At 36.3% G+C, this 12,631-nt stretch overlaps 2 protein-coding genes across 5 annotated transcripts in view; one reads left to right on the top strand and one right to left on the bottom strand.

The window, feature by feature from the left end:
- The window catches only part of cd248a (CD248 molecule, endosialin a), a 140,158-nt gene that overhangs the window by 72,045 nt on the left and 55,482 nt on the right, over positions 1-12,631 (top strand). The gene's annotated exons all lie outside the window — the stretch shown is intronic.
- Positions 1-12,631, bottom strand: part of rgs12a (regulator of G protein signaling 12a) — a 33,668-nt gene that overhangs the window by 15,389 nt on the left and 5,648 nt on the right. The window contains exon 1 of one of the 4 annotated variants that reach the window (XM_059526107.1): positions 11,075-11,232. The exons of 2 other annotated variants lie outside the window; for them this stretch is intronic. In XM_059526107.1, coding sequence (XP_059382090.1) covers positions 11,075-11,104 — 30 coding nt within the window. In that variant the 5' untranslated portion in view covers positions 11,105-11,232. Of the gene's footprint in view, positions 1-3,901; positions 4,060-11,074; positions 11,233-12,631 lie in introns of those variants that run through there. One more of the 4 variants, XM_059526098.1, reaches the window with a different exon arrangement.

Genomic DNA, 12,631 nt, shown 5'->3' with positions numbered 1-12,631 from the left:
TATCATGCATGAACATGCACTATTCTGTCTGGTGCCATTGAACCAGACGGATTTGTTTTATAGAGAGTTTTAATTTCAGCCGCAGGCCCTTTTCATTGTATTCACCACTAAACCAATGCCAAACTTACAGCCATCCAAACAAATCTTTCCTTCTAGACACTGATGCGCTCAGTGCATTTCAGGAATGTTCCAGGTTCAACAGTAATGCAGTTACAATGGACGACTAAGGGGCAAGACATTACATAGCGTTTAAAATCAGAAATGAGCAATTACATTTACAAAAGTTAATACATTTATGGACAACTGTTCTAGGCAGATGAGATTATTCATGCAAACGTTATATATATAAAAATCTTATATAATATTTCGTATAAATAACAAGTAGGGATGCACCAATAAAAAATTTTCCAGAACAGGCTGATATCAATACTTTTGTTTCTGGTACTTGCCAAAGCCGAGTGGCCAATACCTGTTTTTTCATTGCATTTACAATTTTTTTTAAATACTGGGCACAGAAACCAAAATAACCAAAAGAATATATATAATGTTAGTTGGCTTAGTTCATTTAGCAAATAGATATTTCGCAATATCAGACTAGTAATCACACTACTCGCATGCATATTGTTTAAGCATCGTTTCTACATTTTGGGAATAGGAACATTTATTCTGGAGCAATGCCTTGCCCCATGACTTCCACTTTGTGTTCAGTATTGTAAACACGTTTTTTGAGAGATGAGTCAAAATTATTTATGGAACATAAAAATGAATGAATGAATAAGTAAATAAATAAATGGTTTTCACTGTTTGTAATTATGTCATCATTTAGCTGAGCTGAAATCACAAAAGTACGGTAGGGAGTATTCATACATGTCATATATTATATCTGGTAATGAGTTAAAATAGCAGCTCATCAGCATTCAGAAATGGCAAATTCCAGTCTCAGTGTGTCACCATTCTCAAATCAGAGCTCTTCTGACACTATCAACATGACTAACGGAGAGCTATTTATATTTTAATAAAAGACAAGGATATTGAGAATGGAGAACAGCCAAAAGTGGACTCATATGACTTGATTCATTGTGGTTCATGTGAAGGACATCTTTCTGTTATCTTACAAAAGGATTTGACCAGTGATATAGAAAGTGCTAAGCACTGATGTTTTAGTGATGATCTAAGACAGAAAAGAATCCTCAAATTATTAAATATGGTCAAACAAGAACATGAAGTGCTTCCAACCATTTTTTTACATTTGTGAAAAATATGAACCAAATAAAATACATTTTCACTAGATTTTTAGATTTATATTATATTGCTATGGAGTTCCTATGAGTCCATGATGATATTCTAAGTGATATTTGAAATGATATCAGATAGCTTGTTTTCCTTGTTCAATGTATTTTTTCAGTTTTATTATTTACTGTCAGCCATCACCAGAAATCACACATTTAGAAAAGTAATAGCACAGCTCTCCTCAACAAGCTGCATGATTTGAGCACTCATTCATCTCTGTAGCATAAACAGTGCAAGGCAAGTTGGCTATACAACAAATTGAATAGTTTGAGGTGCATTTAAAATCCTTACCCTATATAGCAAGAGCAATAATGAAGTGAAGCTTTCCTTAGTGACAACAGCTAACAATATACAAATACTGAAGCATTCTATAAACATAAACATATGAAAACACTGCTAAAGCCTCATTTGCAATGTGTCTTTTTCCATCACATCCCAGTCCAAGAATGCTCTTAACACTGTGTACAGACTCAAGGGGGCGGCATTGAAAAACCACAAGCCTTCAGGCCACTTCAAAGCACAAAAGTGTCTTAAAATGGTGAGTTGCACAGGCCGGCTTACGCTGAACAACTCAAACGAGGGTATACTAATATAATTCATGAGTCTGAGCCCTTACTATTACAATCTCAATCCGAGACCCCTAGATAAAGACTTTGTTCTGATGTAAACCTCACACCTCATAAGACCAGAAGTGACCTCTTCTATGCTTCGAATTGCAGTGAGGGATGAAAGCTAGAAATGGGAAAGAGAAGGAGGAAAGATAAAGAAGGGAAGAAAATGAGAAGCTATGAAACGGTGGAGCCTGAATACCGTTCGGTTTGTGCCACCACCCTGGTGTATTTGGTCAGAAGCACTATGGCAACAATTCATCTCAGACCACAGACTGTGAGGCCACCAATGACACGCGTCTAAGGCAGGGGCGCTCTCTCTCTATATATATATATATCACACGCTCCCATGAGCAAACGTGTTATTAGACGGGGTTTCACAGCAGCAAAACCTGGTAGGCGTACTGCGTGGCAGGGTTCAGCTGTGGCTTACAGACATCTGGTTGTTGTGACCCGCCGCATGACTGAGTGATGTTTCTGTGAACAAATCAGATGCTTTGAAACTTATGAGAAGCAAAACCAAGGAACTGTATTTATGGATTCCAAGAGGAAATGATGAGGTAATTTCTGTGTTTAGAAGAAAACATGTTTGAGCCTGTGCACTAGAATAGGAAAGGGAAAATCTCACCGCAGATCATCAGACCATAACGAGGCTCATTTTCTTTCTTTGGTTCAAACTTGTGTTTGTATAACAGACCTACACTTTAAAAATGATATTTCATAGTTGTAAATACAAAGACTATTGGAGTGCATACTGCTGCAAATTCCTTACAATCACAAAGGACTTTCTTCTGATGTCTTTGCACAACTTTGCCATATACCCTTGTTCTCGTGAATCTTCACACCTCCACTGACGTTACGCAAATAACCTGAGCCACAACTACATGTGTGGCAAAAGCTGCAGAGACTCGCTCTGTTTATATTTCCACCTTCTGGACTACTTGAGGTGACGACTTGCCCTTTTAACCTCCATGAAATAAAACTGGTTTATATCAGCATTTTGATGTGGATTTACATGCAGCAGTTTCATTGTCTTTACCCGAGATAGTTTACACTACCTCTAGGCTGTCGAGTACAGTCTTTCTTCTCATTCGGGATGTTCTGTGAATTCAAACAAACACATTCTAGCTTCTTCTGGTGACATTTGTTGATAAAGAAAGACAAAACCCATCGCCAGAGCACACTATCTCTAAGCTACAGCTAAAAACACCATTACAAAAGGCAAGCAGTTGGTCTAAACAAAATATCTTGGCTTGTCATAACATGTTTAAACTGAAGTTACTGTAATACACATAGACAAAGACTATTTAAAAGAAGACACAACTACAGGCGAGAATAAACTTAAAAATGTTCAAGAGACTTAAATTGAAAAAACAACTTGCATATTTGCTCTTTTAAAAAATTATAATAATGTTTTAACAGATCTAAGGATTATATTATATTTGCTTCGCTGATAAAACCACTCTAACATAAAAATGTAAAATATTAATAGAAATATATATATTTAATACATTTTAAAATTTAAATGTAAAAGAAATATATATATAATCATACTTTAATTCAGTGAAATATTGAACTAAATCTACTACATGCACAGATTTTTCTGTGATCTATGTATCCGGTTATGGCCACAGGAAAATATTAATACAAATGTACAAATGTAAGTTAAGTAAATGCAATGCAATTAAGTTGTGACTAAATGTTCAACAACTGTGCCATTGTAGCTCATTTTAATTAGCTAAATTGAAACTAAAGTAAGTGAGGATAGACGTCCAGACACACAACTGTGGAAACATCAGACTGTGAGACAACTGTGTCTCAGGTCCAGCTGAGCCAGAGACTCCCTGCCGCAGCTGCTCGGTGTGGGAGTGCAAGAATGAAATAAAACAGCTAATGAGTAAAGCAGCTGATCCAACCAAGCCCGATCATTTGTACTTGACAAAAAAAAGAAAAGAATGAAAGCACGATTGTAACCTGAGAAAAAGATTGTAGCACAAACTCACCACTCTTGGGAGACGCTTTTTCCTGAAGGAAAGTCTCCTAATGAAACTCATAGTCAGGAGGCTTCTTCTCTTTGTCTGTGATTTCGGGTTCATTACTGCAAATGCATGTGTGGGTGATTGTGTGTGTATATGTGAATACCTGAAAATCTCCACCCAGGATCAGATAGCGACACAAACAGTCTTGTCGGTACAGGTTCAGTCGGCCCCCAACATACGACAATATGTTAGATACTAACTGAATGTTTTCTGCTGTAGTCATCCTAACTAACCTGTGTTATTAACTGATACTTCCTCAACCTCTTCCAACCAATCAGCTTTGTAATCGAACTGCTCCCTGTATTCATTTCTACCGTTTTTTCTTTTCTTTTTTTTCTTTTTTTTTTAAGATTAGTGAGGGAATTAATTTTCGTCCTGTAGACAAAGAATGTCCCATAAATTCAGATAATATTTTTTCATGTGATATTAATTCATTTCAGCCCACTGTACCATTTACAGATTTTTAAGAAAATAACTGAAAAGTAATTAAAAAACAAAACGATAACATGAATTATTTAAAAACAACATATGAGTATTTATCAATTGATATATTTTTATGAATTAAGCATTAAAGTTAAGTTTAAATTTAAATATGATGAACTAAATATAGCGGATTGTTTTCATTATCGTTGATGTAATCACTATCGAAAAGCATTTTCATCTGCAATCCTGTTGACCAAGTGAATGATTATTTGAAGAAGTGTCTGGAGATAAATTTAGATGTTTTAGCACTGGGCATGATGGGTGGGCCTTTCCCAGACTAAAGCTACCAGGGAAGGGTGATTATATTATATGCTGTTTGTCTTCTTCATTTTGGTTTCATACCAGTTCTCAACTGCATTTTGGGGATTCTGTGGTAGGAAAAAATAGAGTTTGCCAGCTCTATATAGGCTGGGCTGGTGTGTATGTTTCTGAGTGAGAATAGACTGTGAGTGCATGAATGTGTGTATCTGGGTTGGGTGTGTATGTATGAGAGAGAGATAAAGAGGGCTGTAGATTTACAATATTAGTTTCCGCTTATTCTCAGTGAACAGCTCCAGATTAAGGAAGTATCATTCTGCTGGGTGAGCAGCTTGATCTGACTTTATAAACTGACTAAATGAACACACTCCTACTGTACATGAGCTAAAAAATATATATATTTTAAAGTTTAGCTGAAGCTGTAGCCCAGCAAAGAAAATATGATTCCAGAGTATTTTTTAAAGGGGGTAAATCAAATCTCTTCCTCTTATCCCTGGCAGACAACAAACTGCCTGAAAATAACATCAGAGACCTCGGAGGAAACTTCCTTTGTGCCCGACTGAGGAAGGGAAAGCCTGATAAGATGGTTTGCTCGAGCAAAATGTGTCTACATCAAGTGTTCATTATACTAGCTGCCAATTTTCATCCATTTCTAAGCCCAGAACATTTAAACTAAAGAAAAAACATCACATGGTTTGCTATTCACCTAATATAGAGCAGTAACATCTCAATGAAACCACATGATTACAGTGAAGGACGAAAAACAAAACCAGATGCAAAATGGAAACCACAAAATATCGTTTACCAAGGCCACGTATTCTCTTCCCAACCATAAAATGAACCACAGCAATATTTTAACCGCTCTCTTTGAATACACTGCCTGTGTAAAACCTTACTTGTAATCATCAGGACAAAATGCAAAACTCACACTGACCTGGATCTTATGAGGAACAATGACTGGCTCGTCTCCAGGTGTAAATGATACCCCATTCATTTATAAGAGGTCACAACCGGAGGATAGTGTCGGAATGTTTGGCCTCTGGACAGAACATCCTACAATACACTACACTACAATACAGTACAGTATCTAACCTGCGATCTATAGTTACAGTCATCCTTCTAGTTTCCATTGATGTTTTTGTGTCCACATCCAGAGTGCATGAACCAGAAGTTTGTAACCAGTTCGGAATCAGTGAAAGTGAAACCTGTGTATCAGGTTAACATGCAGTCTGCATATGTGGTATGCACATTAAGTTAATTTACTGTAATATATCAACTTTAAAGTGTAGACCAATAGCAGAAAAATATTAAGCATGACCAACTACACTAATGATGGCTAAAAAGTTGTAAAAATATTGTAGATTTTTTTTTTTTTCAGTTTTGACAGAGCTATTTTTCATGAGGCAATTCCAATTAATGACCATAAGCAAATTTGTAGTGTAAAAGCTTGAATACAAATGCCCATAAGAGACATATCTGTGTGCGTTTACACAATTACACATTTGCATCTGTGATTTGCACAGGATAAACATCTCTCCACTCCTTTGTGTAACGGTAAGTCCTGGAGGAAAAGCATCCATCATCATCTAAGCTTAACCCATGACCCCACCCAAATACACTTTCAAGCGTTCTCTCTTTCTTCCCTCCCTTTGTACCGAACCAGTGGTCTTTCAAACTGAAACCTTACACTCATAATTATAAGCGGGTAGATCTCTTTCCTGACAAAAATAGTTCCCTGTGACCAAGTGTATACCCGCCAACTGCTTTCAAAGCTATCGTGGAGTACTGGAAGGAGACGACCTGTTAAATGACTGAGTCAGGCTTGGGAATCAAGGAAATAGTTCATGGTATGCATGGAGGTTCTCCATTTTCAAAGAACCATTTTTTAAATGTGAAGGGACTGAATAAAGTCTTGATTTACATTATTGTTTTTAGATCAGTCTCTATGTTCTTTATAGCTTAGTAAGGCTATATTTACACTAGTGAATTTTCATTTTTAAAACGCATAACATTTGCCACGGTTACGCCTGTTGTTTACACTTCTCCAGCATTTTCAACCCTCATGGCTGCCCACATTTGCTATGTGTATCCTTGACGACCATGTCAACAATAACATCATGCTCATTGCTGTACCTGCCAGTGACTAGCAACCAGCAGTGTTGCCTACTGCTTTCAATTGAAAGTAGCTAAAACTGGTAGCTAAATATCACTAGATGAAATCATAATGGCAAATTCACGGATCTATATAAAGATCAATGAGCAAGATGAGAACTTAGATGTCTTAGGTTTGTCCAAGAAGTTTGGAACTAAACTTTTGAAAAAAAGTCTCAAAAGGGGTAGGGAAGTCACAAAATCTAGCTACAAAATAGCTAAATTGGAATCAATTGCCATGTGACATGAGTTTTTGGTAGCGTAGTATGGATGGAGAATGTTTTTGAAATGCAGTGAAAATGCCAGTGTAGCTGAGGATCAATTTCATTTTAAAACAAAAAACACACTAGTGTAAACATGGCCTAAACTTTAGGTAGCTTCCTACCTAGACAGAATTTTAAAGGCACAATATGTAAGAGTTCGTATTATTAAAACAATAACAAAGGCGAAGCTTGATGAGGCTATGAAGCAGGATGTTCACAGATGAGGTAATTAATAAATTTTTTATTACCTGTACCTTCCACACTTATTGAAACAACGAATAGATTATACAGAGAATGTGAGAAAAGAACATTTAAACTGTGAAAGAACATTATGACTGACTTGAAGTCTAGCGCGAGTTTAAGCACTCTCAAAAAACTCCCCTTATAATCAGTCAAGCTGTCTACACATAGTTTTATGAATGAATGTCTTACATCATACCACTGGTCGTATATAGATCAGTGCATGATATGTACATCTGCACTTTGTTGTTTATGATGAGAGAATTTGCATGAGAGCTGTATTCAGTCAGTCAGTGCGTGCAGTGATAAAAAAAAACTCATCTGAACACCTCTGATTGGTCATTGCATTCATAAGCTCAACACCCTCGTATGTGATTGGTCATAATATATTGGTTATAATGCACAACACTGTAAAAAATCATGGTGCAACTTTGAGCAGATCTAAATTTAATGCTATGGGCCAACACTTATAATTTCATTTTCATTTTATTCGCAACAGCCAAAATGAATTTAGTTTAACCGTACAGCAGCATTTGTGCCTGTGTGTTGCCATAGTTTCTACAAGCGGGGATATTACGTCACTGATCGATTATTATTTTAAACTGGAATTTCTCTGAATTTAAAAATCCTTGGGAACTTTTGGGATAACATAAATACACAACTGCATCAAAACATATCACACTGTACAAGCAGTTTACAATTCTGTAAAATTCTGCCTTCAAAAATATATTGTATTTAATTATAAATATAATACAGACAGATAATTACATTTACTTCAATCTAAAAGACAAAAAAGAAAAAAATCTGTTATCATTTCCTCACCCTCATGTCATTCCAAACCTGTATGAGTTGCTTTCTTATGCTGAACATACAAGATATTTTGAAGATTGCTGGTAATCCAACAATTGGTGGTTGCCATTGACTTCCATAGTACCTTCTTCATACCTTCTTTTATGTTCAACATAAGAAAGCAACTCATATAGGTTTGGAACAATATGAGGGTGAGTAAATGATGACAGAATTTTTATTTTTGGGTGAACTATCCCATTAAGTGACAAATGTGATTCACACATTTAATTTTTGCATGAAATCTGCCAAGTGCATAAATGTAAATAATGGCGGGTCATGATCCATGCCAGCAGTTGTTGAAGGTAGTTGAAGCATAAAGTGCTGATTTGAAAAAGGTTAATAATGAAGGGTAACAAGCAGCTGAAAATGACTAAGTTGCTCAAACAGGAAAAACTAAGCTGAGATAAAGAGAGAAAATTAGCCCCCTGGCTGCGTCCTTCAACAAATAAAAACAAACATGAGTATAACCCACATCAAACATTTTACATTAGCTTGCATTCTTTCATGTGAATAAGTCAATGTCTTGAAACAATTAGTTTGTACCATCATTAATGAGCAACAGTGGTGTATGTCCATTTGAGCCAGACACTCCTTGAAAACTTTCATGTGATTATTTATTGTGTTACACCCTGTCTGCACCAGACACAATGCAACAACAGACGTGCCGTGTAGACATGCTGTTATCGTCCAATGCACCAGCTCTTGGTTAAAGGAAAGGGTTGTGGTGGGGCAGCAGTGAATACAGGTTGAGGGTGAGAAGGGTGCTAGCTTTGGAGATAGCTAAGAGAGAGAGAACCACTAATATAGTTCACATCACTCTTCAAATGTTTGAAGATGCTAGCTTGGCATAACTATTAAAAAGTATTAGAGACAACTCACACCAAGAATGATAACAATTAACAATATTGTAATGATATTAGCATCCACAAGAGTGGATATAATCAAAATAAGCACACGCTGAAGTTTTGTCACCTTTCTCAAGCTCTTTAAACAGGTTGGAATCTGTTTGGCTGTCAATGGTTTTATCACTTATCATCTGGAAAAAAAACGTTCACCCAAAAATGAAACTGTGATGTTTATCTGCTTACCCCCAGGGCATCCGAGATGTAGGTGACTTTGTTTCTTCAGTAGAACACAAACCAAGATTTTTAACTCAAACGTGGTGATGTTGTAAAGACACAAAATTATTGGTCTGTGCATATGGTTATATAGTATACTATAGTTTTTTTTAACCTCTGATACAGCAATGTCCGAACTGTTAAAACTTGTTCTCAGCAGAAGATGCGTGAGGCGTCTTCTACGTCTTCTCTCAATTAGGAGTGTTAAAGGAGCTATGTGGAGGTTTTTACTTAAAAAAAATCTTTAAGATAGAGTTTTCATTTGGCGTTCAACAACGTTAACAAAGAAGAATAACGTTAACAACAGGAGGATGGAGGATGCTGTGATCGGAGCTGTGTTTTTGTTGTGTCTCGCGGGTTTCACAATAATGGACATGGAATGTCGACGTAAACGTAAATAGATTGAAAGAACGTAAAGATTGACACAATGTTTACAGTATGTTACACTGAGGTTTAAATCATGGTGTATGAGGGCATTTTTGAACGCGTCTGGCCAATCAGTGTCTACTTACTTCACGTTTAGTACCAGTTGTGCTGGTTAGACCCTGCTCCGGAAAAAAAAAAAATACTCTTCAGTTTCTTGCACCGACCGATCGAATTGTGTCTTTAAACATCAGTGTATCATCACGAGCCACAGGGTTTAATTTGGTTTTGTTTGTATATGTTTTTCTTTAGTTTTATTGTATGTTTTTGCCTTGATTCCCATCCTCTTACATTATAGACTTACAGTGATAGACTTCAACGGTTTGAGTTAAAAATCTTGTTTTGTGTTCTATTGAAGAAACAAAGTCACCTACATCTTGGATGCCCTGGGGGTAAGTAGATAAACATCAAATTTTCTACAAACTATACCTTTAAAGTGAGTCCAATTATATTTTTTCCCTTTGATATTATCATTATATCTTTGTAGACTTACCTATTCTCATAGAATTACAGCAATTATTAAAACTTTATAGTTATAGTTGTCATCCTCTGTGTGAATGTTCCATTAAAGTAAAATCAGGTCAAAAGAAGCATTTCTGTTGAACAGAGGAATATTTACATGGCTTGTGGTTTTGGGTTACCAGACCTGGGAGCACGGGGAGGCCACGCATCTAGAGAAAGAAAACATCGCCCTTTAGCAGAACAGGTGGCCTCTGCTTAAAGAATCTGAAATGCAACTGTCAAACCACATGGAATAAGGACAAATACTGGCAAGGAAAATCATCCAGGAAGAATGAGCACCAAGTACAGACTTGCGTCAAAGGACTGGACATGTTTTGCCTCATCTGGGAGTAGATATTTGTATGTTAAGTCATAATGGTGACTTCAAAGATAACTGTCACCATCTAAGCGTATATAAAAAGCAAAGAAAGAACAGCAAATAATGGAATGGTATCTGTACATAGGCATTACACTATGTGTTTTGCAATGACAGCAAGCTGTGTGAAAGTGAATATACTTAGAGAAGTGTTGACAAATCGCTTAAGGCTAAATTCAGCAAAGCAGTTTCTTTGTTGAAGACCAAACCAGAGGAACAAGAAGAAAGGGTCCAGTTGAGCAATCTGATGTCCTCTGGTTCAAGTATGGTTTACTTAAAGTTTAGTAAGTATAAAGATTCCACTAAACATTTTAGGGAGTCACTCCAAACCGACCAATAGATTCCAAAGCTAGACCACATGTTTCAGTCAAAGCACAGAAAAACTTTGGACAATGAATTTCTAAAAACTTCATATTCTCACTATATGAACGAGTTTTATCTAAAACAGATGCAGACACTACAGAAGGAAACTTACAGCAGAGTGAAGAGTTAAAGTTGGCTCCATTAGTAAGTATTATTAGTCCTCAGTGCTCCTGTAGACACCCAGTGTAAATAAACATGTCCATTCAGCCGAATGCTCTGAGTTCACAGGATGCAGTTGGAGTGAATGTGTCTCTTTTGAGTTCCAGCTCTGTCACTGATTTCAGCCTGTCTGAGGTTCCCTCCTCCCATCTCATTTCACTCTGCACTTCAGACATATTCTCCTCCCACTGACTCCGCTAGAAAGAAAACCCTCACTCCCTCAGACCTACTGAAAAAAGCTGTGATGTCATGTTGATTTGAAAAAGAACTAAAAAATGTTACTTAGTTTTGGACAGTCATTGTATCTCAGATTCAATAAGTTGATGATTTGAGGCATGTTGACTTTATTACTGAATTATTATTACTACAGTCAAACCTGAACACAGAGAAAGCATTTTGTTACAAAAAACATTCAAATTCTATAAAATTTTTAACAAAAATGAAAAGGAAACTTTTATCAGAGCTTATTTCTTCTGGGTCTGATCTGATTTCAGTTTTCTGACTCGTTTTGGCTTTATGGGTATAGCCATAGCAGGGATGTTCAGTTTAATCAGTTAACGGTTGACCGACCATTATGAGAAATTTTGCCCGAATTATACAATCAGTTAAACGGTTTAAAAAGTTAGTATTTGTTAGTATTGTTAGTATTTTAAACGGGTCACAGACACTTATCCTTTCTAATTTAATTCAATTCTAATTTAAAATAATCTTATTGGTTAACGGTTAATAATCGGTTAGCAATCGTTTGTTGTCGGTTAGGAAAAATAAACAGAATGACATCCCTTAGCCATACCAATTAATTTGAGTGTGTATAATTGTGTATGTGTGTGTTTGTGCATGTGTGTGAGTGTATATGTCTGTTTTGCACTCTTGATGTTTTAAAGTGCAGCCCCTTCTTTGCGATCTACTTTATTTACTGCATTGTAGTTGAATTATTGCTTTTATTTTACATATTTGCTGTGTTACAGTCACACCAGTTCTAGTGTGTGTATATAAGTGTGTGTGAGTGGATGGGTTGGTTCTGCACTCTTGATGTTTAGAGCTTCTCCCAGTCATTGCTGTGTACTTTATTTGTGCATTGTTGCAAATTTGTAGATTGTACACACACCAATTATCTGAATATTTGTGTTTTTGTTGATTTCCCATTCATTTCCAATGGTCTGTCATTTTTGACCAAAGACAACAGGTGTGAATATTTTTTTACGGCCACTTAGCCTTCTCGAATCATGCCCTAATTTTTTATTTGTGTTCACAATCCAAAATGCCATAAAAGTCACCAGTTTCGTACCATTCCGATGAAGCTGTGATTTTTACAAATTCAAAAGTGAGAGCACCATCCTCACATAAATGAACACAAACCAGCCTTCCCTTTTCTTGTCTTTCTCAAAAACACATAAAATAACACTTAATGTCAAGATTTAGCATGCATGCTAGGAACTAGAATTGGAAGTTCCCTATTAAATGCAACCAAAAAAAAATTACCATTAGAAAAGGAAGACCTTTATTATAC

This window comes from Carassius carassius, chromosome 3, assembly GCF_963082965.1.
Source record: "Carassius carassius chromosome 3, fCarCar2.1, whole genome shotgun sequence".
Classification (NCBI taxonomy): domain Eukaryota; kingdom Metazoa; phylum Chordata; class Actinopteri; order Cypriniformes; family Cyprinidae; genus Carassius; species Carassius carassius.
Note: the sequence above shows the minus strand (reverse complement) of the source record. Positions and strands in the feature narration are given on the sequence as shown.